Source organism: Pristiophorus japonicus, chromosome 12 (genome assembly GCF_044704955.1).
Source record: "Pristiophorus japonicus isolate sPriJap1 chromosome 12, sPriJap1.hap1, whole genome shotgun sequence".
NCBI classification, from domain to species: Eukaryota; Metazoa; Chordata; class Chondrichthyes; family Pristiophoridae; genus Pristiophorus; species Pristiophorus japonicus.
The window spans coordinates 70,681,227-70,708,885 of record NC_091988.1 but is presented as its reverse complement, the minus strand read 5'-3'; the positions used below and the strand labels follow the sequence as shown (position 1 = coordinate 70,708,885).

The 27,659-nt window shown below is 52.7% G+C and overlaps 1 protein-coding gene across 1 annotated transcript; it reads left to right on the top strand.

Annotated features, from left to right (window-relative positions):
• The first annotated feature begins 739 nt into the window (after nucleotides 1–739).
• On the top strand, nucleotides 740–23,033 carry LOC139277326 (mitochondrial intermembrane space import and assembly protein 40-like). Its single transcript, XM_070895644.1, has 3 exons — nucleotides 740–845; nucleotides 7,838–7,936; nucleotides 22,517–23,033. The coding sequence occupies exons 1-3, from the start codon at nucleotides 824–826 to the stop codon at nucleotides 22,813–22,815; spliced, it is 420 nt and encodes a 139-aa protein (XP_070751745.1). The 5' UTR covers nucleotides 740–823; the 3' UTR covers nucleotides 22,816–23,033.
• Nucleotides 23,034–27,659: the final 4,626 nt, after the last annotated feature.

Sequence of the window (27,659 nt, the reverse complement as noted above, 5' to 3'; positions counted from 1 at the left end):
TGTAACCATTCTATGATTCCATATCCAAGGCTGACCATCTATACTGTAGATTATTCTACAGATTCTATTTGGTCTATAGGCATGAGTGTGTATTCTATATGGTCTGTGGGCTGATGGTATGTCTTATAGATTCTATGTGGTCTATGGGCTTACTGCGAATTATAGATTCTATATGGTGCATGGGCAGACAGTGTGTATTGTAGATTCTATATGGTCTATGGCAGACTCTGTGTTACAGATTATATATGGTGTATGGGCTGACTGTGTAATATAGATTTTATGTGGTCTATGTGCCGATTGTGTATTATAGATTCTATATGGTGTATGGGCAGACTGTGTATTATAGATTGTATATGGTGTATGGGCTGAATGTGTGTATTATAGATTATATGTGGTCTATGGTCTGACTGTGTATTATACATTATATATGGTCTATAGTCTGACTGTATATTATAGATTATATATGGTATATGAGCTGACTATGTGCATTATAGATTCTATATGGTGTATGGGCTGAGTGTGTATTACAGATTCTATATGGTCTGTGGGTAGTCTGTGTTATAGATCCTATATGGTCTGTGGGCAGACTATGTGTATCATAGATTATATATGGTCTATGGGCAAACTATTATAGATTATATATGGTCTCTGGGCTGACTGTTGAATCTTTCTCTTTATTTGAGGCGACCTTTACCGATGCACCGCCCCCTGGCTCTGATTGGCTGGCGGGTTCAGGCCATGCGCGGGGTAAGAGGTCACGGCGTGAGTTAGGAGACTGAGGGAAGAGTGAGCGTGAGAGAGGAGAGAGGAGAGAGGAGAGAGGATGTCTTACTGCCGGCAGCAAGGTGAGAGGGAGCGGCGCCGGACCGAGCGGCGGATCAAAGGCCGGGCGGGCTGACAGTATCCCGGGGCCGATACATTGTATCGGTGAGCGGCAACATTGTAACCGCGGGGCCTGTGGGGGAGAGAGGGAGCACCAGGAATACACCGGGTGTACACTGGGCACCGGGAATACACCGGGTGTACATTGGGCATCGGGAATACACCGGATATACACTGGGCACCGGGACTACACCGAATATACACTGGGCACCGGGTGTACACTGGCACCAGGAATACACCGGGTGTACACTGGGCACTGGGAATACACCGGGTGTACACTGGGCACCGGGAATACACCGGGTGTACACTGGCACCGGGAATACACCGGGTGTACACTGGGCACCGAGAATACACCGGGTGTACACTGGCACCGGGAATACACCGGGTGTACACTGGCACTGGTGGGAATGCACCGGGTGTGCACTGGGAATACACCAGGTGTACACTGGCACTGGTCACGGTGAAGACACCGGGTGTACAGTGGCACCGGTGAAGACACCGGGTGTACAGTGGCACCGGTGAAGACACTGGGTGTACAGTGGCACCGGTGAATACACCGGGTGTACAGTGGCACCGGGAATACGCCGGGTGTGCACTGGGCACCGGGTGTACACTGGGCACCAGGAGGCACTGTGTACTGGGAGTGCACTGGCACCGGGTACTGAGAGTACATGGGTATCGTGATTTATACTTCAATATTGAGTGGATATAGAGTGGTACTCCCCCAACTTTATAACTGATTGGTGCGCCCACGCTCGGCATGCTGGGTGCAGTTCTGGTCGCTCAGTCTCGGACGGATATTGCGCCGATTGTAAAAGGATTCAGAAGAAAGAAGCCAGAATGATTGAGGGGATGGAGGGATTGGATTGTTAGGATGTATATTGGATGTATACTGGAAAGGAAAAGGTTGAGTGGCCATAGGATTGCTGATATTAGGTTTCTAAAGGGACTGAATAATGTGTACCATGGCTAGCTGTCTCACATATTCAGTACAGTAGAACCAGAGGAATATAGGGAATTCAGAAGAAAATTCTTTACCCAGAGAGTGGTGAGAATGTGGAACTCAGTACCAGAGGGAGTGGTTGAGATGAATCGAGGAAATGCATTTAAGACGAAGCTGGATAAACACATGAGGGAGAAAGGAATAGAAGGTTATATTGATAGATTTAGATGAGGAAAAATGGGAGGAGGCTTGGGTGGAGCATAAACGCCGGCATAGACTGATTGGGCTGAAAGTAGTCATAGAATACAAGAGCAGGGAGGTTATGCTTGAACTGTATAAAACACTAGTTAGGCCACAGCTAGAGTACTGCGTGCAGTTCTGGTCACCACATTACAGGAAAGATGTGATTGCGCTAGAGAGGATGCAGGGGAGATTTACAAGAATGTTGCCTGAACTGGAGAATATTAGCTATGAGGAAAGATAGGAGATGCTGTGTCTGTTTTCTTTGGAACAGAGGAGGCTGAGGGGAGACATTGAGGTGTATAAAATTATGAGGGGCCTGGATAGAGTGGATAGGAAGGACCTATTTCCCTTAGCAGAGGGGTCAACAACCAGGGGGCATAGATTTAAAGTAATTGGTAAAAGGATTAGAGAGGATTTGAGGAGAACATTTTTCACCCAGAGGGTGGTGGAGGTCTGGAACTCACTGCCTGAAAGGGTGGTAGAGGCAGAAACCCTCACCACATTTAAAAAGTACTTGAATGTGTACCTGAAGTGCTGTAACCTACAGGGCTACGGACCAAGAGCTGAAGTGTGGGATTAGGCTGGATAGTTCTTGATTGGCTGGCGCGGACACGATGGGCCGAAATGGCCTCCTTCCGTGCTGTAAATTTCTATGATTCTATGTAGGACAAGGCCTGCACTTGAAGGAGGAAAGAATTCAAAACTAATCAGCGGAACATTGTTTCAGCAAGCGAGCGAGTGATCGATCTGTGGAACAGGCTCCCCAGGGAGATGCTAGAAGCAAATTGTACTGATTCATTCAAATGCAAATTAGATAGATGTGTTTCAGAAAATAACATTTTGGACACAGTATATGAGTAATTTGAGAGCTGAAATGGTTTTTTCTGATTCATTCCTGGGATGTGGGCTTCGCTGGCAAGGCTGGCATTTATTGCCCATCCCCAATTGCCCTTGAGAAGGTGGAAGTGAGCCACCTTCTTGAACTGCTGCAGTCCGTGTGGTGAAGGTACTCCCACAGTGCTGTTAGGGAGGGAGTTCCAGGATTTTGACCCAGCGTCGATGAAGGAACGGCGATATATTTCCAAGTGGGGATGGTGTGTGATTTGGAGGGGAACGTGGAGGTGGTGGTGTTCCCATGCGCCTGCTGACCTTGTCCTTCTAGGTGGTAGAGGTCGCGGGTTTGGGAGGTGCTGCCGAAGAAGTCTTGGCGAGTTGCTGCTGTGCATCTTGTAGATGGTGCACACTGCAGCCACAGTGCGCCGGTGGTGGAGGGAGTGAATGTTTAATGTGGTGGATGGGGTGTCAATCAAGCGGGCTGCTTTGTCCAGGATGGTGTCGAGCTTCTTGAGTGTTGTTGGAGCTGCACTCATCCAGGCAAGTGAAGCGTATTGCATCATACTCCCGACTTGTGTCTTGTAGATGGTGGAAAGGCTTTGTCCCGGAGTCAGGAGGTGAGACGCTCGCCGCAGAATACCCAGCCTCTGACCTGCTCTTGTAGCCACAGTATTTATGTGGCTGGTCCAGTGAAGGTTCTGGTCAGTTATGTGGGGCGTGCAGCTCGGGAGGGACAGGTGGCTTTGAACCTCTGGTTCCCAGAGCTCTCCCCCAAACAAAACAGAAAGATTTGTATTTCTGTAGCACCTTTCATGATCACAGGACGTCCCAAAGTGCTTCACAGTCGTTCACAATCACTGCTGTAATGTGGGAAACGCAGCAGCCAATCTGCGCACAGCAAGCTCCTACAAACAGTAATGTGATAATGACCAGATAATCTGTTTGATATGTTGATTAGGGATTAATATTGGCCTTGGGACACTGGGAAGAACTCCCCTGTTCTTCCTTAAAATAGTGGCAATGGGATCTATTACGTTCACCTGAGAGGGCAGACAGGGCCTGTGATTTTACGCAGCGAGTTGTTGTGATCTGGAACGCGCTGCAAGAAAGGGCGGTGGAAGCAGATTCAATAGTAACTTTCAAAAGGGATTTGGGTAAATACTTGAAGGGGAAAAAAATTGCTGTGCTATGGTGGAAGGGATGGAGGGAGTGGGACTGATTGGATTGCTCTCTCACAGAGCCGGCACAGGCTCGATGGGCCGAATGGGCCCCTCCTGTGCTGTAAGATTGTGAAGAGGAAGTGTAGCAGCTTGAATGGAGTGTTTAAAAAAAATTCTTTCTGGGGATGTGGGCGTCGCTACCAAGGCCGGCACTTATTGCCCATCCCTGGTTGTCCCTGAGAAGGTGGCGGTTGAACTGCTGCAGTCCAAAAGGTTTGATACAACTGAGTGTCCCGCTCGGCCAATTCAGAGGGTAGTTCAGTGTCAACCACGTGGATGTGGGGCTGGAGTCACATATAGGCCCAGACCGGGTAAGGACGGTAGGTTTCCTTCCCTAAAGGGACATTAGAAAGATGGTTGACGGACAGGTAAATGTGTTGGTTGGATTAGATTAACACTTGCATTTCTATAGCTCCTTTCGTGACCACAGGACGTCCCAAAGTGCTTCACAGCCGTTCACAATCACTGCTGTAATGTAGGAAACGCAGCAGCCAATCTGCGCATGGCAAGCTCCCACAAACTGCAATGTGATAATGACCAAATTTTCTGTTTTAGTGATGTTGATTGAGGGATAAATATTGGCCCAGGATACCGGAGAGAACTCCCCTGCTTTTCAAAATAATGGCTATGGGATATTTTACATCCATCTGAGAGGGCAGACGGGGCCTTGGCTTAATGTCTCATCTGAAAGATGGCACCTCCGACAGTGTCCCTCCGACAGTGCAGCGTTCCCTCAGTACTGCCCCTCCGACAGTGCAGCGTTCTCTCAGTACTGCCCCTCCGACAGTGCAGCGCTCCCTCAGTACTGCCCCTCCGACAGTGCAGCGCTCCCTCAGTCCTGCCCCTCCGACAGTGCAGCGCTCCTCAGTCCTGCCCCTGCGACAGTGCAGCGCTCCCTCAGTCCTGCTCCGACAGTGCAGCGCTCCCTCAGTACTGCCCCTCCGACAGTGCAGCGCTCCCTCAGTACTGCCCCTCCGACAGTGCAGCGCTCCCTCAGTACTGCCCCTCCGACAGTGCAGCGCTCCCTCAGTACTGCCCCTCCGACAGTGCAGCGCTCCCTCAGTACTGCCCCTCCGACAGTGCAGCGCTCCCTCAGTACTGCCCCTCCGACAGTGCAGCGCTCCCTCAGTACTGCCCCTCCGACAGTGCAGCGCTCCCTCAGTACTGCCCCTCCGACAGTGCAGCATCCCTCAGTACTGCCCCTCCGAAAGTGTAGCACTCCCTCAGTACTGCCCCTCCGACAGTGCAGCGCTCCCTCAGTACTGCCCCTCTGACAGTGCAGCGCTCCCTCAGTACTGTCCCTCCGACAGTGCAGCGCTCCCTCAGTACTGCACTGGGAGTGTTGGCCTGGATTATGGGGTTCGAGTCTTTGGAGTGGGACTCAATCCCATAACCTCTGACTCAGACGAGAGAGAGCGAGTGCTGTCCACTGAGCCACGGCTGAGATGGGCTGGAAGTGGGATCGTCCTGGTTCAGTGCTGTGTCTGTGTTTTTTCTTGGTTTTATAGATGACTTGATCTTGGGCATTCTCACAATGTACCTGTACTGACAACGCTAAAACAGGAGGTGAAATACAGGGTAAAAGATTTCAGGAGAGAGGTAAACAAATAGCGGGTCAAATACAATTTCATGCAGAGAAGTGTGAGGTAATGCATTAATAGAAAGACACTGGTGGGTGCAGGGCGATAGAGTTCCCAAGGCTGAAATATAGAATAGCAAGTGCAATTAGATAATGCCATTAAAAATAGCAACAGAATTTTTTTTTTTAAAGAAAGTCACCGAATAAAGAATCACAGGATCATACAGCACAGAAGGAGGCCATTCGGCCCATGGTGCCTGTGCCAGCTCTGTGAACAAGCGATCCAATCAATCCCACTCCCCCTGCTCTTTCCCCGAAGCCTGTGTTCCCTTTAAGCTGCGCGATCGCGTAGCGCTGCATGGGTCCCGTGCAGCCGGTGTGCCGGTTTTAATTTGGGGGAAATAACCGCGCATGCGTGGCCTTTTGAATGTGCCGGGCCGCCGGTTAAAGGGTTCCACGTGGCCCAAACATAATTACGGGGAACTTCGCCCTTTGCCCTGCAAATTTATACTTCCAATTCCCTTTTGGAAGTTACTATTGAATCTGCTCCCACCGCCCTTTCAGTCAGCGCGTTCCAGATCACAACAACTCGCTGCGTAAAATAAATATCTCCTCATCTCCCCCTCTGGTTCTTTTGCCAATTACCTTCAATCTGTGTCCTCTGCTTACTGACCCTCCTGCCACTGAAACTGTGTCTCCTTATTTACTCCATCAAACCCCTCCTGATTTTGAACACCTCGATTAAATCTCCTTTTAACCTTCTCTGCTCCAAAGAGAACAACCCCAGCTTCTCCAGTCTCTCCACATCACTGAAGTCCCTCATCCCTGGGACCATTCTGGTAAATCTCCTCTGCACCCTCTCTAAGAAGAAGGTATACAGTGAAAGGAAAGGAAAGAATTGCATTTATATAGCGCCTTTCATGACCACCGGACATTCAATGAAGTACTTTTTGGAGTGTAGTCACTGTTGTAATGTAGGAAACCCGGCAGCCAATTTGCGCACAGCAAGATCCCACAAACGGCCCTGTGATGATGAGCAAATAATCTGTTTTAGAGGTTGAGGGATAAGTATTGGCCCCAGGACACCATGGACCACAGTGGGAGTCGGGATGATACCAAGGATGGGAGACCATCGTCATGAGGAGAGGCTGCAGATATTTGTACTGGAGCAGAGAAGGTTAAGAGGAGATTTAACAGGGATTTTACTGCACTGCAACAGTGACAAAACTTCTTTGCTTTAGTAGCACTCTCGCCTCTGAGTCGGAAGGTTGTGGGTTCAAGTCACACTCCAGAGACTTGAGCACTAAATCCAGGCTGTCATCCCGATCCAGTACTGAAGGGAGCGTTGCACTGTCGGAGGGGCACTACTGTGGGAGCGCTGCACTGTCGGAGGGGCAGTACTGAGGGAGCGCTGCACTGTCGGAGGGGCAGTACTGAGGGAGCGCTGCACTGTCGGAGGGGCACTACTGTGGGAGCGCTGCACTGTCGGAGGGGCAGTACTGAGGGAGTGCTGCACTGTCGGAGGTGCAGTACTGAGGGAGGGCCGGCCTGTCGGAGGTGCAGTACTGAGGGAGCGCTGCATTGTCGGAGGGGCAGTACTGAGGGAGGGCCATACTGAGGGAGCGCTGCACTGTCGGAGGGGCAGTACTGAGGGAGCGCTGCACTGTCGGAGGGGCAGTACTGAGGGAGCGCTGCATTGTCGGAGGGTCAGTACTGAGGGAGCGCTGCACTGTTGGAGGGTCAGTACTGAGGGAGCGCTGCACTGTCGGAGCGGCCGTCTTTCGGGTGAGACGTTAAACTGAGTTCCCGTATGCTCTCACGTAAAAGATCCCACGGCCACTATTTCGAAGAAGAACAGGGGAGTACTCCCCTGGTGTCCTGGGGCCAATATTTATCCTGCAACCAACATCACTAAAAACAGATAATCTGGTCGTTATCACATGGCTGTTTGTGGGAGCTTGCTGTGTGCAAATCGGTTGCTGCATTTCCCACATCACAACAGTGACTGCACTCCAAAAATACTGCACCAACTGTGATGTGCTTTGGGATGTTTGGTGGTGGTGAAAGGTGCAATGGAAATGCAAGTTCTCTCTTGTTCTCTGAGTACAAATCTAATTCCTTATCCTTGATTTTCAGGCAAAGACAAGGTTATTTTCGTCACCAAGGAGGATCATGAGGCTCCCAGCAGTGCTGAGTTGATAGCAGATGACCCCAATGACCCTTACGAAGACCATGGTGAGTGTTTGTATTGAGTGGCTGCTCACTCATCGCGAGATCTATCGGAGATCCAGCAGTGGCCAATCGCTGAGCCAGTTCTACATCCCAGACGGAATCCCCCGATTCCCATCACTCCCATTGGTGGCCGGGCCTTCAGCTGCCTGGGCCCCAAGTCTGGAACTCCCTCCCTAAACCTCTCCGCCTCTCTTTTGTTCTTCGTTAAGACTCTCCCTAAATTCTCATCCTTGTTTTTAAACCTTTCTCCTCCTTATCTCTGTAAACTCCCCCAGCCCTACAACCTCCTGCGATCTCTCCGCTCCTCCAATTCTAGCCTCTTGAGGATCCCCCGATTTCCATCGCTCCATTATTAGTGGCCATGCCTTCAGCTGCCTGGGTCCCCAGCTCTGGAATTACCGTCCTAAATCTCTTCGCCCCTCTACCCCTCTCTCCTTTTAAGACACTCCTTAAAACCCATCTCTTTGACCAAACTTTTGGCCACCTGTCCTGCCATCTACTTATGTGGCTCGGTGTCACATTTTGTTTGATAATCGCTCCTGTGAAGTGTCTTGGAACATATTACTATGTTAAAGGTGCTGTAGAAATGCAAGTTGGTGTTGCTGGCGGTGCCATTGAAGGGTGGGGAGGCAGTTGGGTCTTCGCTTGTAGATGGCCATTGCCTGGGATTTATGTGATACGAATGGAATGGGCCAAGTGTTCGCTCGAACCTAGATGTTACCCAAGAACTGCTGTAGACTGGCATGGACTTCCTAATTATGAGCAGAGTTGCAAATGGCACTGAACACTGTACAGTCATCAGCGAACGTCCCCACTTCCGACCTTATGATGGAGGGAAGGTCATTGATGAAAAAGGAAGACTTGCATTTCTATAGCGCCCTTCACGACCGCCAGACGTCCCAAAGCGCCTTACAGCCAATGAAGTACTTTTTGAATTGTAGTCTCTGCTGTAATGTAGGAAACGCGGCAGCCAACTTGCGCACAGCAAACTCCCACAAACAGTCATGTGATACTGACCGGGTAATCTGTTTTTAGTGATGTTGATTGAAGGATAAATATTGGCCCCAGGACACCGGGGAGAACTGCTCTGCTCTTCTTCGAAATAATGCCACGGGATCTTTTACGTCCACCTGAGAGCAGATGGGGCCTCGGTTTAACGTCTCATCTAAAAGACGGCACCTCCGACAGTGCAGCACTCCCTCAGCACTGCACTGGGAGTGTCAGCCTATATTTATGTGCTCAAGTCCCTGGAGTGGGACTTGAACCCACAACCTTCTGACAGCACTGAGCCACTGGTTGACATTGATGAAGCAACTGAAGGTAGTTGGGCCTAGGACACTGCCCTGAGGAACTGCTGAGCGACGTCCTGGGACTTTGATGATTGACCTCCAACCACCACAACCATCTTCCTTTGTGCTAGGTATGACTCCAGCCAGTGGGGAGTTTTCCCCTGATTCCCACTGACTTCAGTTTTACTCGGGCTCCTTGCTGCCACACTCGGTTAAATACTGTCTTGATGTCAAGGGCAGTCACTCGCACCTCACCCCTGGAATTCAGCTCTTCTGAGTAGATTGGGCCTATACTCTCTGGAGTTTAAATGATCTCAGTGAAACATACAAGATTCTGAGGGGGATTGACAGGGTAGCTGCAGGGAGTATGTTTCCCCTGGCTGGAGAGTCTAGAACCAGGGGTCACAGTCTCAAGATAAGGACAGAGACATTTAGGACTGAGATAAGGAGCAATTTCTTCACTCAGAGGGCGGTGAAGCTCTGGAATTCTCTGCCCCAGAGGGCTGTGGATGCTCAGTCTTTGAATATATTCAAGGCTGAGATCGTTAGATTTTTGGACCCAAGGGAAATCCAGGAATTTGGGGATCGGACGGGAAAGTGTTGAGATCGAAGATCAGCCATGATCTTATTGAACAGGTTCGAGAAAGTGTAGCGCCTGCTCCTGCTCCTATTGCTTATGTTCTAACAGCAAGGGAGTTATCCCCTGGTGTCCTGGCCAATAATTATCCCTCAATCAACACCTCTCAAACAGATTATTTGTTCGTGTATTTCATTGCTGTGTGTGGGAGTTTGCTGTGTACAAATTGACTGTCACGTTTCCCACATTACAACGTGACTGCACTTCAAAAGCACATCATTGGCTGTAAAGCGCTTTGGAATGCCCTGAGATGATGAAAGGTGTTATAGAAATGCAAGTTGTTGTTGGCCTTGAAATCTGAAACTTTCGCCCCAAAAGGCTGTGGATGCTGGGGGGGGGGGGGGTCAATTGGAGATCTCGAGACTGAGATTGATGGGTTGTTGTTGGGTCAGGGTAGCTAGGGATACAGAGCAAGGCCAGGGGGGGTGCGGTGGTGAACGGGTTCGAGGGGCCCAACAGCCTTCTCCTTTTCCTGTAAACCCCAGAGACCGACCTATCCCTGTCAGTGCCATGAAGAGCCAGGCTGACTAGCCAATCAGCACATTCCCGGGCGGACCTGCCTGGAAGGATTCCCGTTGCCAGACTTGTCACCTTGGAGATGCCAGGATATAGTATGGAGCCCGTTTACAGGTCACCGCACAGCTGAGCAACCTCACCCGATGGGCAGACTGAATCGGGAACTCCTGGCAAATGGATGGCAATGTTGGAAAATGTGAAAGAAAGACTTGCATTTATATAGCGCCTTTCACGACCAGCGGACATCTCAAAGCGCTTTACAGCCAATGAAGTACTTTTGGAGTGTAGTCACTTTTGTAATGTAGAAAACGCGGCAGCCAATTTGTGCACAGCAAACTCCCACACACAGCAATGTGATAATGACCAGATCATCTGTTTTTTGTTATGTTGATAGAGGGATAAATATTAAATTGGGACATCGGGGATAACTCCCCTGCTCTTTCTCAAAATAGAGCCATGGGATCTTTTACGTCCAACTGAGAGAGCAGACGGGGCCTCGGTTTAACGTCTCGTGAAAGACTGCCCCTCCGACAGTGCGGCGCGCCCTCAGTACTGCCCCTCCGACAGTGCGGCGCTCCCTCAGTACTGCCCCTCCGACAGTGCGGCGCTCCCTCAGTACTGCCCCTCCGACAGTGCGGCGCTCCCTCAGTACTGCCCCTCCGACAGTGCGGCGCTCCCTCAGTACTGCCCCTCCGACAGTGCGGCGCTCTCTCAGTACTGCCCCTCCGACAGTGCGGCGCTCCCTCAGTACTGCCCCTCCGACAGTGCGGCGCTCCCTCAGTACTGCCCCTCCGACAGTGCGGCGCTCCCTCAGTACTGCCCCTCCGACAGTGCGGCGCTCCCTCAGTACTGCCCTTCCGACAGTGCGGCGCTCTCTCAGTACTGCCCCTCCGACAGTGCAGCACCCCCTCAGCACTGGGAGTGTCCGCCTCGATTTATGTGCTCAAGTCCCTGGAGTGGGACTTGAACCCACAACCTTCTGACTCAGAGGCGAGAGTGCTGCCCACTGAGCCATGGCTGACATAGGACAGGGAGAAAGAAGCGAGGAATGGGAGAGTATGGGTGTACATACAGTAAGAGAGACACACAAGATCGAGACCAGTAGAGGGGGGAGAGAGAGGGATGGAGACACAAAAGGAAGAGATTGACACGGGAGGCGGGGAGAAAGGAATGCGGGAGAGATTGGGGAAGGGAGGAAGAGAGGGATTGCTTAAGTAGAGAGAGAGAGAGAGAGCGAGAGAGAGGAGTAGACACCGAGGGCAAGAGATAGTGAGATACAGGGAACAAAGGATTGGGGGAGGCAGAGATTAGAGAAAGGAGCCGAAAGGTCGTGGCAAAGGACTGCGAGAGATGTGAGAGAGAATGGAGGGATGGAGGCAGAAGAGAGAAACCAGATGGGTTGGGGAGTGAGGCCAGACAAGAAAGAAAGAAAAAGGTGGGTGGGGGAGAGGGAGACTGATCGATCGATCGATGGATGGGGGGGGGGGGGGGGTGGAGGAGACTGATCGATTTTGGGGGGGGGGAGGGGGAGACTGATCGATGGATGGGGGGGGGAGGGGAGACCGATCGATGGATGGGGGAGGGGGGGGAGGGGAGACTGATAGATGGGTGGGGGAGGGGGAGACTGATAGATAGATGGGTGGGCGGGGGAGGGGGAGACTGATAGATAGATGGGTGGGGGGGGAGGGGGAGACTGATAGATAGATGGGTGGGGGGGGAGGGGGAGACTGATAGATAGATGGGTGGGGGGGGAGGGGGAGACTGATAGATAGATGGGTGGGGGGGGAGGGGAGGGGGAGACTGATAGATAGATGGGTGGGGGGGAGGGGAGGGGGAGACTGATAGATAGATGGGTGGGGGGGGAGGGGAGGGGGAGACTGATAGATAGATGGGTGGGGGGGGAGGGGGAGACTGATAGATAGATGGGTGGGGGGGGAGGGGGAGACTGATAGATAGATGGGTGGGGGGGGAGGGGAGGGGGAGACTGATAGATAGATGGGTGGGGGGGGAGGGGGAGACTGATAGATAGATGAGGGGAGGGGGAGACTGATAGATAGATGGGTGGGGGGGGAGGGGGAGACTGATAGATAGATGGGTGGGGGGGGAGGGGGAGACTGATAGATAGATGGGTGGGGGGGGAGGGGGAGACTGATAGATAGATGGGTGGGGGGGGAGGGGGAGACTGATAGATAGATGGGTGGGGGGGGAGGGGGAGACTGATAGATAGATGGGTGGGGGGGGAGGGGGAGACAGATAGATGGGTGGGGGGGGAGGGGGAGACTGATAGATAGATGGGTGGGGGGGGAGGGGGAGACTGATAGATAGATGGGTGGGGGGGGAGGGGGAGACTGATAGATAGATGGGTGGGGGGGGAGGGGGAGACTGATAGATGGGTGGGGGGGGAGGGGGAGACTGATAGATAGATGGGTGGGGGGGGAGGGGGAGACTGATAGATAGATGGGTGGGGGGGGAGGGGGAGACTGATAGATGGGTGGGGGGGGGGGGTCGTGGGTCGGGGGGACAGGAATGAGTTGAGGTTTGTACGCTGCACCTGATAGTTTTACTAAGTCCAGTGACTGAAATCGATCCTGTAGGTAAGACCACACCCCCAGTTAACTGAAGTGCCTTCATCAACAACAACTTGTATTTATATAGCACCTTTAACGTTGTGAAGTGTCCCAAGGCACTTCACAGGAGTATTATGCGATAAAAATTTGACACCGAACCGCATAAGTAGAAATTAGCGCAGGTGGTCAAGAGGTGAGTTTTAAGGAGCGTCTTGAAGGAGGAAAGAGAAGCAGTGAGACGGAGAGGTTTAGGGAGGGAGTTCCAGAGCTTGGGGCCCAGGCAACAGAAGGCTCGGCCACCAATGGTTGACTGATTATAGTCACGGATGCCCAGGAGGGCAGAATTAGAGGAGCGCAGATATCTCGGGGGTGGTGTGGGGGGGGAGGGGGGGAGGGGGAGGCTGGCAGCCGACGGCTGGAGGAGATTACAGAAATAGGGAGGCGTGAGGCCATGGAGGGATTTGAAAACCAGAATGAGAATTTTGAAATCGTGGCGTTGCTTAACTGGGAGCCAAAGTAGGTCAGACGAGCACAGGGGTGATGGGTGAGCGGGACTTGGTGCGAGTTAGGACACGGGTTGCCGAGTTTTGGATCACCTCTAGTTTACGTAGGATAGAATGTGGGAGGCCAGCCAGGAGTGCGTAGGAATAGTCAAGTCTAGAGCTAATACAGGCATGGATGAGGGCTTCAGCAGCGGATGAGCTGAGGCAGGGGGGGAGACGGGTAATGTTACGGAGGTGGAAATAGACAATCTTGGTTATGTTGTGGATATGCAGTCAAATGCTCATTTCAGGGTTGGGAATGGGTCGGGGCGGGGGAAGGAGAGGGATGGGAGTGGAGGGCGGGGGGGGAAGTGACGGGAGTGGGGGGCAGGGAGAGAGGGACGGTGGTTGGGGGGGTGGGGGGAGAGAGGAGTGGGGAGTGAGGTGGGAATGAGGGGTGGGGGGAGAGGGGAGGGGGGAGAGGAGTGGGCTATGGGTAGGGGAGGGGTAGAGGAGTGGGAGAGGGGAGTGGGCTATGGGAGGGGTAGGAGAGGGGAGTGGGCTATGGGAGGGGTAGGAGAGGGGAGTGGGCTATGGGAGGGGTAGAGGAGTGGGAGAGGGGAGTGGGCTATGGGGAGGGGGAGAGGAGTGGGAGAGGGGAGTGGGCTATGGGGAGGGGGGAGAGGAGTGGAAGAGGGGGGAGGGGAGTGGGCTATGGGGAGGGGGAGAGGAGTGGAAGAGGGGGGAGGGGAGTGGGCTATGGGGAGGGGGAGAGGAGTGGAAGAGGGGGGAGGGGAGTGGGCTATGGGGAGGGGGGAGAGGAGTGGAAGAGGGGGGGAGAGGAGTGGGCTATGGGGGGGGAGGGGGGAGAGGAGTGGAAGAGGGGGGAGTGGGGGAGGGGGGACAGGGAATTGGTGGAGAGGAGAGGGGGAGTAAGGAGGGGGAGGAGGAGTGGGGGGAACCCTGCAACTCTCAGCACTGTGCGATGAGTAGTTGGGTGGGGGAGCGTTACCCCCGGACCGGTGCTCGTGTTCCCAACAGGAGTCACCGAAACTAATCCCACTCCAGGAAGAATCCTAGAAATTTACAGCCCGGAAGGAGACCATTCGGTCCATCATGTCCGCGCCGGTTGACAAGAGCTATCCAGCCTAACCCCACTTTCCAGCTCTCGGTCCGTAACCCTACAGGTTACGGCAATTCACGTGCACATCCAGGTACTTTTTAAATGTGGTGAGGGTTTCTGCCTCTACCACCCTTTCAGGCAGTGAGTTCCAGACCCCACCACCCTCTGGGTGAAGAAATTTCTCCTCAAATCCCCTCGAAACTTCCCCCCAATTACTTTAAATCAGCTGGTAGTTGACCCCACTGCTAAGGGAAATAGGTCCTTCCTATCCACTCTATCCAGGCCCCTCATAATTTTATACACCTCAATAAGGTCTCCCCTCAGCCTCCTCTGTTCAAAGAAAACAGACCCAGCCTATCCAATCTGTCCTCATAGCCAAAATTCTCCAATCCCGGCAACATCCTGGGAGGTGTCGTGCGGTGAAGTATTGAACGGCCATGTTGCTGAACCTGTACAGTTCCCTTTCAGCTAAAGGGAAAATAAAAGTTCTCACATCACCAATCACGTCGATATTCAATATATCGGACAGCCCTGGCAAAAGTTAAGTACCTTTAACAGGACCTTTACATTCAGAAATGTAAATGTGCAAGGAGTTTTATCTTACAATTTAGACTGGGTGGCAGGGGGTCGGGGTGGGGTGTGTGTGGGGGGGTCCGTGATTATTAATCCATTTGAAAAGAGGTCTTTCAACCATAAATATTTGAGGACCTCTGTCCTAGTTTGATTCAATAATTGTAAATAATCATTTTAAATGCTAACGTGCTGCAAAACATTTCCTGCCACAAGATGGCGACAAAGGCCATGTTTAATCTGCCACCACCTCCCATGGCCTGTCTCTGCAGCAGAGACTGCACACGTTTGCCGTCGAAGTTATCACGTTTCATTTAGACTGTGAAAGGGTCTCGTGACAGCCCAGTGTGTAGCTCTCTCCATCTCCCTCTCTCTCTCTGTCTCTCCCGCTCCCTCTCTCTCTCGCACCTGTGATTCAAAAGGTCACGGGCTCAAGTGCCCATTCCAGAAACTTGAGCGTGTAATCCAGGCTGACACTCCCAGTGCAGTACTGAGGGAGTGCTGCAGTGTCGGAGGGGCAGTACTGAGGGAGTGCTGCAGTGTCGGAGGGGCAGTACTGAGGGAGTGCTGCACTGTCGGAGGGGCAGTACTGAGGGAGTGCTGCACTGTCGGAGGGGCAGTACTGAGGGAGTGCTGCAGTGTCGGAGGGGCAGTACTGAGGGAGTGCTGCAGTGTCGGAGGGGCAGTACTGAGGGAGTGCTGCAGTGTCGGAGGGGCAGTACTGAGGGAGTGCTGCAGTGTCGGAGGGGCAGTACTGAGGGAGTGCTGCAGTGTCGGAGGGGCAGTACTGAGGGAGTGCTGCAGTGTCGGAGGGGCAGTACTGAGGGAGTGCTGCAGTGTCGGAGGGGCAGTACTGAGGGAGTGCTGCAGTGTCGGAGGGGCAGTACTGAGGGAGTGCTGCAGTGTCGGAGGGGCAGTACTGAGGGAGTGCTGCAGTGTCGGAGGGGCAGTACTGAGGGAGTGCTGCAGTGTCGGAGGGGCAGTACTGAGGGAGTGCTGCAGTGTCGGAGGGGCAGTACTGAGGGAGTGCTGCAGTGTCGGAGGGGCAGTACTGAGGGAGTGCTGCAGTGTCGGAGGGGCAGTACTGAGGGAGTGCTGCAGTGTCGGAGGGGCAGTACTGAGGGAGTGCTGCAGTGTCGGAGGGGCAGTACTGAGGGAGTGCTGCAGTGTCGGAGGGGCAGTACTGAGGGAGTGCTGCACTGTCGGAGGGGCAGTACTGAGGGAGTGCTGCAGTGTCGGAGGGGCAGTACTGAGGGAGTGCTGCACTGTTGAAGGGGCAGTACTGAGGGAGCACCGCACTGTCAGCGGTGCCGTCTTTTGGATCAGACGTGATCCCCGGCCTGCTGGCCAATATTTATCCCAAAACCAACATCACTAAAACAGATTATCTGGTCATTATCATATTGCTGGTTGTGCGTCAGTTGGCTGTTGTGTTTCTGACGTTACAACAGTGACTACACTCCAAAAAGTACTTCATTGACTGTAAAGAGCTTTGGGACATCCTGAGGTGGTGAAAGGCGCTATATAAATGCTAATTCTAGTTTTATTGTAGAGCAACAACTTGCCCCAAGGAGCGTCACAGGAGCGTAAATCAGACAAACATTTGACACCAACCCAAAGAGGGGCCATTAAGGTGGAGCAGCAAAAGCTTGGTCAAAGAGGGAGTTTTAAAGAGAGTCGTAAAGGAGTAGAGAGAGGTAGCGAGGCAGAGAGGTTTAGGGAGGGAGAACCAGAGCTTAGGGCCCAGGCAGCTGAAGGCACGACCACCGATGGTGGAGTGATTATAATCAGGGATGGGCAAGAGGCCAGAATGGGAGGAGTGCAGTAGGGCTGAAGGAGATATTAGCGATAAAAAGTATGGAAAGACTTGGATCTCTATTGTTGAACAGAGGCCCCCCCTCTCGCCCGCCCGCGCCCCCCCTTGCCCGCGCACTCACTTGCCCGCCTGCGCCCCCGCGCTGCGCCCCCTCTTGTCCGCTCGCCCGCGCCCCCACCCCCTCTCGCCCGCGCCCCCCCCCCTCGCCTGCCGGCAACCCCCCTCGCCGCCCCTCCTCCTCCCCCACCGCCCTTGGACCCCCTCTGTCTCGTCTCCCCCTCCTTTCCCGCTCTCTTCCCCCATCCCTCTTCCCTCACCCCCTTTCTCCCCCCTCTCTTCCCCCTCCCTCTTTCTCACTCGCCCCCTCATCTCTCTCTCCCTCGCTCGCCCCCTCACCCCTCTCCCCCTCTCTCTCTTTTTCTCTCTCGCCTCCTCATCCCCCCTCTCTCGCTTGCCCCCTCGCCTTCTCTCTCTCTCGCTCGCCCCTCTCTTCCCCCTCCTGCTCACCCCCTCATCTCTCTCGCTCGCTCTGTCTTTCTCACTCACACTCGCTCTCGCTCTCACTCTCGCTCTCACTCTCACTCTCACTCTCACTCTCACTCTCACTCTCCTCTCTCTTTTTGTCGCTTTCTCAAACTTTCAGAGCTATAAAGATGAAGAATTTTAAAGGGGGAGCGACAGTGTCAGGCTTCTACCAGTGCCCTCTGCTACTGGTAGCGGCACAATGGGCTCCGGTTTGAAAAATAAATACTCTGTCTTGGCACCTCAAACCTCCCCTATGTCATTTTGCCGCAAAACTATGCGAATATCTGTGAGGACTTTAATCCATGTCATGGTGCTCATCACTGATCACCTCATTAACCGCGGCCTACCCTGCAGATGCTTCAAACTGTTGTGCTTTTATCAGACAGCTCTGCTCGGAAATTTCTTCAGCAACAATCGATATTTATATAGCGCCTTTAACGTAGTGAAACGTCCCACGGCGCTTCACAGGAGCGATTATCAAACAAAACTTAACACCGAGCCCATCTGGTGAAATTAGGGCAGGTGACCAAACAGGCAGCTTTTAAGGTGCGTATGAAGGAGGAACGAGAGGTGGAGAGGATTAGGGAGAGAATTGCGGAGCTTGGGGCCCAGGCAGCTGAAGGCACGGCCGCTAATAAAACCGCGCAGAATACGGGGCGATACGACAGAATAAGATTATGAAGGGGACGCGACAGGGGAGATGGAAGCAGACTGTCCCAGTGGACGAGGTGAGACTGTGAGATTCTCACACACACACACACACACACACACACACACACACACACACACACACAGAGTGGTGAGACTGTGGGATTCTCTCACACACACACACACACACACACAGACACAGTGGTGAGACTGTGGGATTCTCTCTCACACACACACACACACACACACACACACACACACACAGTGGTGAGACTGTGGGATTCTCTCACACACACACACACACACACACACAGACACAGTGGTGAGACTGTGGGATTCTCTCACACACACACACACACACACACACACACACACACAGTGGTGAGACTGTGGGATTCTCTCACACATACACACACACACACACACACACACACACACACACACACACAGAGTGGTGAGACTGTGGGATTCTCTCACACACACACACACACACACACACACACACACACACACACACAGTGGTGAGACTGTGGGATTCTCTCACACATACACACACACACAGACACAGTGGTGAGACTGTGGGATTCTCTCTCACACACACACACACACACACACACACACACTGGTGAGACTGTGGGATTCTCTCACACACACACACACACACAGACACAGTGGTGAGACTGTGGGATTCTCTCTCACACACACACACACACACACACACACACACACACACACACAGTGGTGAGACTGTGGGATTCTCTCACACACACACACACCACACACAGTGGTGAGACTGGGATTCACTGCCACGGTCAGTGGTTGAGGTACAAGCTGTATGAACATTGAGGGTTGGATTGGAGGGGGGCAGGAAGGGAGAGGGGAACAGGGCGGGTAAACATGATTGGGACTGTTTGCTCGTGTGGAGAATAAAGACCCATAGGGACTGGATGGGCCGAATGGCCTGTCTCCCTGCTGTATCTTGTGTGTCTTTTTCTATAAAGCCAGCAATGAAGCATCGTGCAGTTTTGGTCTCCATATTTAAGGAAGGATATACTTGCATTGGAGGCAGTTCAGAGAAGGTTCACTAGGTTGATTCCTGGGGTGAAGGGGTTGTCTTATGAAGAAAGGTTGGGCCTATACTCATTGGAGTTTAGAAGAATGAGAAGTGATCTTATTGAAACATATAGGATTCTGAGGGGGTTGGACAGGGTAGATGCAGAGAGGATGTTTCCCCTCGTGGGGGAATCTAGAACTAGGGGGCATAGTTTCAGAATAAATTGTGACATTCAGGCCTTGTAGCTCATGTTTTGTTCCTCTGTAAATGATTTTGCCCATTTAAAACAGAGATGAGGAGGAACTTCTTCTCAGAGGGTCGTGAATCTTTGGAATTCTCTACCCCACAGAGCTGTGGAGGCTGGATCATTGAATATATTTAAGGTGGAGATAGACAGATTTTTGAGTGCTAAGGGAGTAAAAGGTTATGGGGAGCGGGAGGGGAAGTGGAGCCGAGTCCATGATCAGATCAGCCATGATCTTATTGAATGGCGGAGAAGGCTCGAGGGGCCAAATGGCCGACTCCTGCTCCTATTTCTTAAGTTGTTATGCTTCCTTCGTGTGTAGACTGTAGGAGGGAGGGGAGACTGAGGGAGGTGAGGAGTTCCATTGGTTTGAAGTCTGGAGGCAAAGAGGAGCGACAGTGCGATGAGTCCCCATTTCAACGCAGTCAAGATTCCGGGAGGGTAGAGTGCGCAGGCTGGGATACTGAGAGTTTAGGACGGACTAGAGAAGGACATGCAGAGAGAGAGAGAAAGGACGGGCTGCGTTGGGGAGCGGAGCAGAGTGAGTGGGGTCACTGTCAGATGACCAGGGGGTCGAAGGGGCTCCATGGAGATGAGAACAGCATTCAGCTCCTGGACACTCTTGGCTCAATTGAGGCATTAACTTCTTTTTAAGTAAGAAGAACCTGCATTTCTATAGCGACTTTCATCACCTCAGGACAGCCCAATGCGCGTTTACAGCCAATGAAGTACTTTTGGAGTGCAGTCACTGTTGTAATGTGGGAAATGCGGCAGCCAATTTGCGCACAGCAAGCTCCCACAAACAGCAATGTGATAATGACCAGATCATCTGTTTTAGTGATGTTGATTGAGGGATAAATATTGGCCCCAGGACACCGGTGAGAACTCCCCTGCTCTTTTTCGAACTAGTGCCATGAGATCTTTTACGTCCACCTGAGAGAGCAGACGGGGCCTCGGTTTAACGTCTCATCCAAAAGACGGCACCTCCGACAGTGCAGCACTCTCTCAGCACTGCAGTGGGGAGTGTCTGCCTAGATTATGAGGCTCAAGTCTCTGCAATAGGACTCGAATCCACAAACCTGACTCCGGATAAGGTTAGGCCATTTATGATCGAGATGAGGAGGCTGGGTTTGTTTTCTTTGGAGACTGAGGAGAGACCTTATTGAGGTGTATAAAATAATGAAGGGACTAGATAGAGTGGGTAGGAAGGACCTGTTTCCCTTAGCGGGAGGGTCAACAACCAGGAGAAAAGTAATTGGTAGAAGGTTTAGAGGGAATTTGAGGGGAAATGTCTTCACCCAGAGGGTGGTGGGGGTCTGGAACTCACTGCCTGAAAGGGTGGTAGAGGCAGAAACCCTCACCACATTTTAAAAAGTACTTGGATGTGCTCTTGAAGTGCCGTAACCTACAGGGCTACGGACCAAGAGCTGGAAAGTGGGATTAGGCTGGGTAGCTCTCGGTCGGCTGACGTGGACACGATGGGCCGAATGGCCTCCTTCCGTGCTGTAAATTTCGGTGATTCTATGATATGCATTTCTTCACTGAGGGTTGTGAATCTTTGAAATCCTCTGCCCCAGAGGGCTGTGGATGCTGAGTTGTTGAGTATATTCAAGGCTGAGATCGATAGATTTTTTGAACACTAGGGGAATCAAAGGTTGTGGGGATCAGGCGGGAAAGTGGAGTTGAGGTCGAAGATCAGCCAAGATCTCATTGAATGGCAGAGCAGGCTCGAGAGGCCGAATGGCCAACTCCTGCTCCTAATTCTTATATTCTTATGACTCGGAGGTGAGAGAGAGAGAGAGCTGCACACTGAGCCACGGTTGACACCTGATTTTGAGGCTTTACAAGTCCTTTGGGTTTGTGGTTTCAGTATTTCTAGCCCCGGTCTCCTCGCCGTGTTCGAACACCGTGCACACCAGAGAGGGGTGTAAGGGCGAGGAGCCACTTCCTGCAACGCACAGGAGCTACCCCTATAGAACCTCGGTGTGTGTCTGTGATTATCGCACAGTGTGAAGGAGCTCTCTGTCACTGTAAATTATACACCACACACACTGCCATTCAATGAGGGCAGCAATGCAGGAGATTGTTCAAATTCTTGGAATGCGTACCGTTTACTTTTGATTTATCATCATTTGTCCAACAACATGTGTCTCTGCGCACCTCCCCGTCTCGAGTGAGAGAATCCTGGAGCCGGAATGGTGGCCTCTGGAATTCTTACCGACTTACCATATCCTGCCATACGTACCCCGTACTCTGTCCTTCTGCACTGAATTTTCTCTCTCCCTCTCTCCATCTCTTCCCCCCCCCCCCCCCCCCCTCTCCATCCCAATCTCTGTCTCCATCCTTGTCTCCCTTCATTCTCTCTATCTCCCTAAACCTTCCCCACACTCCCTATTCATTTATTCGTTCATGGGATGTGGGCATCGCTGGCAAGGCCACCATATATTGCCCATCTGCAGCCCCCTCTCGTCCTCTCTCTCTGCCTCCCTCCCACCCCTCCTCCACTTCTCCTTCTCTCTCTCTCTCTCTCTCTCTCTCTCTCTCTCTCTCTCTCTCTCCCTCCCTCCCTTTTTCCCAACCCCCCGCACCCCCACCCGCCACGCTCCCCCTCTCCTGCTCCCTCTTCCTCTCCCTCTTTCCCTCCCTCACTCTCAGTCTCCTTCCCTCACTCCCTCTCTCTCCCTCCCACCCTCCCTCCCTCTCACCTTCCATTTCTTCCTCCCTCTCTTCCTCTCGCGGCCCCCCCACCCCGTCTCCCCTCTCCCCCTGTCTCTCCCCCCTTAGATAATCTGTACCAGCGATGTTGATTGAGGGATAAATATTGGCCCCAGGACACCAGGGAGAACTCCGCTGCTCTTCTTCCAAACAGCGGCAGTGGGATCTTTTGCATCCACCTGAGAGGGCAGGTTTGACGTCCCAGCGGAGAGTACCTAGCTCCTCCAGGCTCTCTGACAGAGTCCGAGAACGATCCAGACAGGAGGAGGCCATTCGGCCCATCGTGCCTGTGCCGCACACCAATGACAACGAGCATTATTCTGGCCAATCCCCTCCATGCTGCTCTCCATGGACTTGCCGTCCTTTCTAATCTGTGCTGCTTAAAATATGTTCGCAGGTCTGATCTTACCGAACGGCGACATCAACTGGAACTGCCCGTGCCTGGGGGGGATGGCGAGCGGGCCCTGTGGGGAGCAGTTCAAGTCTGCCTTCTCCTGCTTCCACTACAGCAAGGAGGAGGTGAAGGGCTCGGATTGCCTGGACCAGTTCCGCACCATGCAGGAATGCATGCAGCGCTACCCGGACCTGTACCCGCAGGAGGACGAGGAAGAGGGCAAGGAGGACAGCAGCAAAGAGCACACGAGCGACGTCCCGGCGCAAGAGATACTAGCCGCTCAGAATGAAGGATCCAGCTAATATAGAGGGGGGGGTGGGTGTGGCGATCCTCCTGTCTCCCCTGGACATCCCCCCCCAGCCCATCAACGCTCTCCCCACCCCCCCACACCGCCACCATCCTCCGCAACCCCCAACCATCTTCAAGCCAGCCTTAAACAGCAAAAAATGCAGCGAACTTTTGTTACCAACTGTGTTTTTTGTGTGTGTGGGGGGGACGGGGAGGTTCTCTTGTTGCTGGCACAGAGGGAGGGGGGCCGGGGGTGGGGAGGGGGGGAGAGGAAAGTGGAGCAGATTCAATCCCCCAGGGTGGTCTCACCGTCGGGGTCTGTATGTGGTGAGGCGGCACCTCAGCTGCGAGTGTGGGGACCAGGCATTGTGTCGCTGCTGTGGGTGGGAGGTGGACGTGTCTGACCCCGGGGGTAGGGGGGTGGAGGTCCGATCGATTCTCTGTCCGCACTGAGTGGTAACCCCGGTGTAACGACCTCCCTCTTAACACAACGCCGGGAACAGAGGCATTCTAGTAAATTAAAGATATTTTTACCTTGTATCTCGACTTCGAGTGGCCTGTTTGTGACGTAGGGTTAACTTTTCTTCAACCCCCTCCCCCCGGGCCCAGTTCCTCTCCCCTCCCGTCATCAGTCCCCCCCACCCCACTGGGAAGCTACTCTGCCACCTCACCGAGTCGCCATTCTTCACCTGAACGTCAAGGGACACAGAGGAGAGTCCTGTTCTCGGTCAACAAACATTTTCCAGGAGTGGGTGGAGGGGTGGGTGGGATGGAGGGGACGATAGCGAGGTCACAGGATCCAGAGCAGGCACCCTGGCTGATCTCCAACCCGCCCTTCGCCCCCATAACTACAGCTTGCATTTATATAGCGCCTTTAACGTAGTAAAACGACCCAAGGCGCTTCACAGGAGCGTTATCAAACAAAATTTGACACTGAGCCACATAAGGAGATATTAGGGCAAATGACCGAAAGCTGGGTTAAAGAGGTAGGTTTTAAGGAGCGTCTTGAAGGAGGAGAGGGAGGTAGAGAGCTGGTGAGATTTAGGGAGGGAATTCCAGAGTTCAGGGCCCAGGCAGCTGAAGTCATGGCCACCAATGGTTGAGCGATTTATAATCGGGGATGCTCGAGACCAGAATTGAAGGAGCGCAGACATCTCATGAGGGGGTTGTTGTGGGGCTGGAGGAGATTACAGAATAGGGAGGGGTGAGGAGGCCATGGAGGAATTGGAAAGCAAGAATGGGAATGTTAAAATTGAGGCATTGTTTAACCGGGAGCGAATATAGGTCAGTGAGTGCAGGGGTGATGTTTGAAGTGGGACTCGGTGCGAGTTAGGACACGGGGCAGCAAGAGTTTTGGATGAACCAGGGCACAGAGGCCAATTGTTACGGCCCTACTCTGACTTCAGTCCTTGAATGATGGAGTTTCAATCTTCCCCTCCCCCCCGACGCCCCGGTTTGAACACCTCGTGACCGGTTTCATCAACAACATACCTGCCGCGACCAGTGAAAGTAAGTATAATCTTGCTCCATTTCCAGCCAACGTCTTGAGTTTTGTTTTCGATGCGTTTCCCTGACGGAGACGAGTTTAATTGTGAAATATGAAGTGCTGCCAGAAGCCTGACGAGAGAGAGAATTTGCAGCGAATTTCCTTAAACCCCGAGCCAGGGGCTGAGCTGTAGGAAGGGTGGGGGGTCCCCATCGGGTTGAGGAGGTCCAAGGGGACCGGTCGGCCCACTGGACATTGCAACAAGTGCTGGACAACCCGCCAGTATTGCCCTGGAGTCTCCAGAAAGAAAAGCATGACTTGCATTTATATAGCGCCTTTCACGGCCACCGGACGTCTCAAAGTGCTTTACAGCCAATGAAGTACTTTTGGAGTACAGTCACTGTCGTAATGTGGGAAATGCAACAGCCAATTTGCGCACAGCAAACTCCCACAAAATAGTGCCCTAGGATCGTTTGTGTCCACCTGAGAAACCGATGCCCCGTCTGCTCTAACGCCTCCTCCAAAAGACAGCACCTCCGACAGTGCGGCACTCCTTGGTACTGCCCCTCCGACAGTACGGCACACCCTCAGTACTGCCCCTCCGACAGTGCAGCACTCCCCCTCCGACAGTGCAGCACTCCCTCAGTACTGTCCCTCCGACAGTACGGCACACCTCAGCACTGCCCCTCCGACAGTGCAGCACTCCCCCTCCGACAGTGCAGCACTCCCTCAGTACTGTCCCTCCGACAGTATGGCACACCCTCAGTACTGCCCCTCCGACAGTGCGGCACTCCCTCAGTACTGCCCCTCCGACAGTGCAGCACTCCCTCAGTACTGCCCCTCCGACAGTGCAGCACTCCTTCAGTACTGCCCCTCCGACAGTGCAGCACTCCCTCAGTACTGCATTGGGAATGTCGGTCTGGATTTTATGTGCTACAAGTTACTGGAGTGGGACTTGAACCCACGACCTTCTGACTCAGAGGCGAGTGTGCTGCCCACTGAGCCACGGCTGACACTCCAGGGATTAAACTGCTGAGAGCAAAACCCCAAGAGAAAAATCATAGTGTGGGTGGGGAGTTCGTTAACAATTCAATTTGCATTTATATAGCGCCTTTAACGTAATAAAACATCCCAAGGTACTTCATAGGAGCGATTATCCATACCGAGCCATATAAGGACAGGTGACCAAAAGCTTGGTCAACGAGTGAGGTTTTAAGGAGGAGAGAGGCGGAGAGGTTTAGGGACGGAATTCCAGAGCTTGGGGCTCAGGCAGCTGCATCGCAGTGAGAGTCAGCACTTTCAGGTCAGATGGGGGAGAAAACAAGAATTTTTAAAAACTTGCCAAAGAACCCCCCACCTAAACGTGATTGCAATAATTGACCCGATGCCCTGCCGATAGTCCATCAGCGAAATCTGTCTTCAGTTATTAAAGGAAGCAAAATGAAAACTGCAACCAAAGCAGGTTTAGAGTGTGTATGCGGGGAGAGTGATGGAGAACGTGGTTTGTTGGCCTGATCGGAACGTTGGAGAGATACTGTGGGTCAAAATGATCTTTGTGCTAACGATTCCCTGAAGTGATCTGTTTTAATTTAGCTCGGTCCTCCCACACCATGGTCCCACTCCATTTACACAGCCTGGGGCTGGAAATAACCACATGGCCCAGCTCATCTGAAACTCCCGATGTCTCGTGTCCCAACTCGGACCGAATCCCATTCAATCACCCCCCGTGTCCTAACTCGCACCGAGTCCCGCACACCCATCACCCTGTGTCCTAACTCGCACCGAGTCCTGCTCACCCATCACCCCCGTGTCCTAACTCGCACCGAGTCCCGCTCACCCATCACCCTGTGTCCTAACTCGCACCGAGTCCCGCTCACCCATCACCCCCTGTGTCCTAACTCACACCGAGTCCTGCTCACCCATCACCCCCGTGTCCTAACTCGCACCGAGTCCCGCTCACCCATCACCCTGTGTCCTAACTCGCACCGAGTCCCGCTCACCCATCACCCCCTGTGTCCTAACTCACACCGAGTCCTGCTCACCCATCACCACCGTGTCCTAACTCGCACCGAGTCCTGCTCACCCATCACCCTGTGTCCTAACTCGCACCGAGTCCCGCTCACCCATCACCACCTGTGCTCACTGATCAACATCAGCTCCCGATCCGGCAATTCTCCCCCTTGTTTTCAAATCCCTCCATGGCCTCGCCCCCTCCCTATTTCTGTAATCTCCTCCAGCCCCCCCCAAGGTCTCTGCACTTCCCCTAATTCTGGCCTCTCGCACATCCCTCGATTTCCATCGCTCCACCATTGGCGGCCGAGCCTTCAGTTGCCTGAGCCCTAAGCTCTGGAATTCCCTCCCTAACCCTCTCCGCCTCTCTCTCTCCTTTAAGACGCTCCTTAAAACACTCTTTGACCAACCTTTTGGTCACCAGTCCTAACATCTCCTTATTTGGCTCAGTGTTAAATTTTGTTTGATAATTGCTCCACACCAGCCTCATCCCCCCCCCCCTCTTTATCTCACCCCATCACCATATCCTTCTATTCCTTTCTCCTTCATGTATTTATTCAGCTTTCCCTTAAATGCATCTCTGCTATTCACCTCAACCCCTCCCTGTGGCAGCGAGTTCCACATTCTCACCACTCTCTGGGTAAAGTTTCTCCTGAATTCCCTGTTGGATTTATTAATGACTGTCTTATATTGTTGGCCCCTAGTTCTGGTCTCGCCCACAGGTGGAAACATCTTCTCTATGTCTAGCCTATCAAACCCTTTCATAATGTTGAAGACCTCTATCAGGTCACCCCTCAGTCTTTCTGAGGGAGGCTGCACTCCAGAGCCTTGAGCCCATAACCTAGACCGACGCTCCCAGTGCAGTGCTGAGGGAGCGCTGCACTGTCGGAGGTGCCATCTTTCGGATAAAACATTAAACCATGACCTCATCTGCTCTTAGATGGACGTAAAAGATCCCACAGCATTATTTAGAAGAAGAGCAGGGAAGTTCTTCCCGGTGTCCTGGGGCCAATATTTATCTCTCAATCAACATCACTAAAAACAGATTATCTGGTCATTATCACATTGCTGTTTGTGGGAGTTTGCTGTGCACAAATTTGCTGTGTTTCCCACATTACAACAGTAATTACACTTCATTGAAGAGGTGCCACCTTGCGCTGTTAAACTGAGACGTTAAACCGAGACAGGTGGATGTAAAAGATCCCACGGTCACTGTTGGAAGAAGAGCAGGGGAGTTTTCCCTTTATCCTGCCCAGTATATATCCCTGAACCAACGTCACTCAAACAGGTTATCTGGTCATTTATCTCATTGACTGTTTGCAGGACCTTACTGTGTACAAATTAGCTACTGTGTTTGCCTAC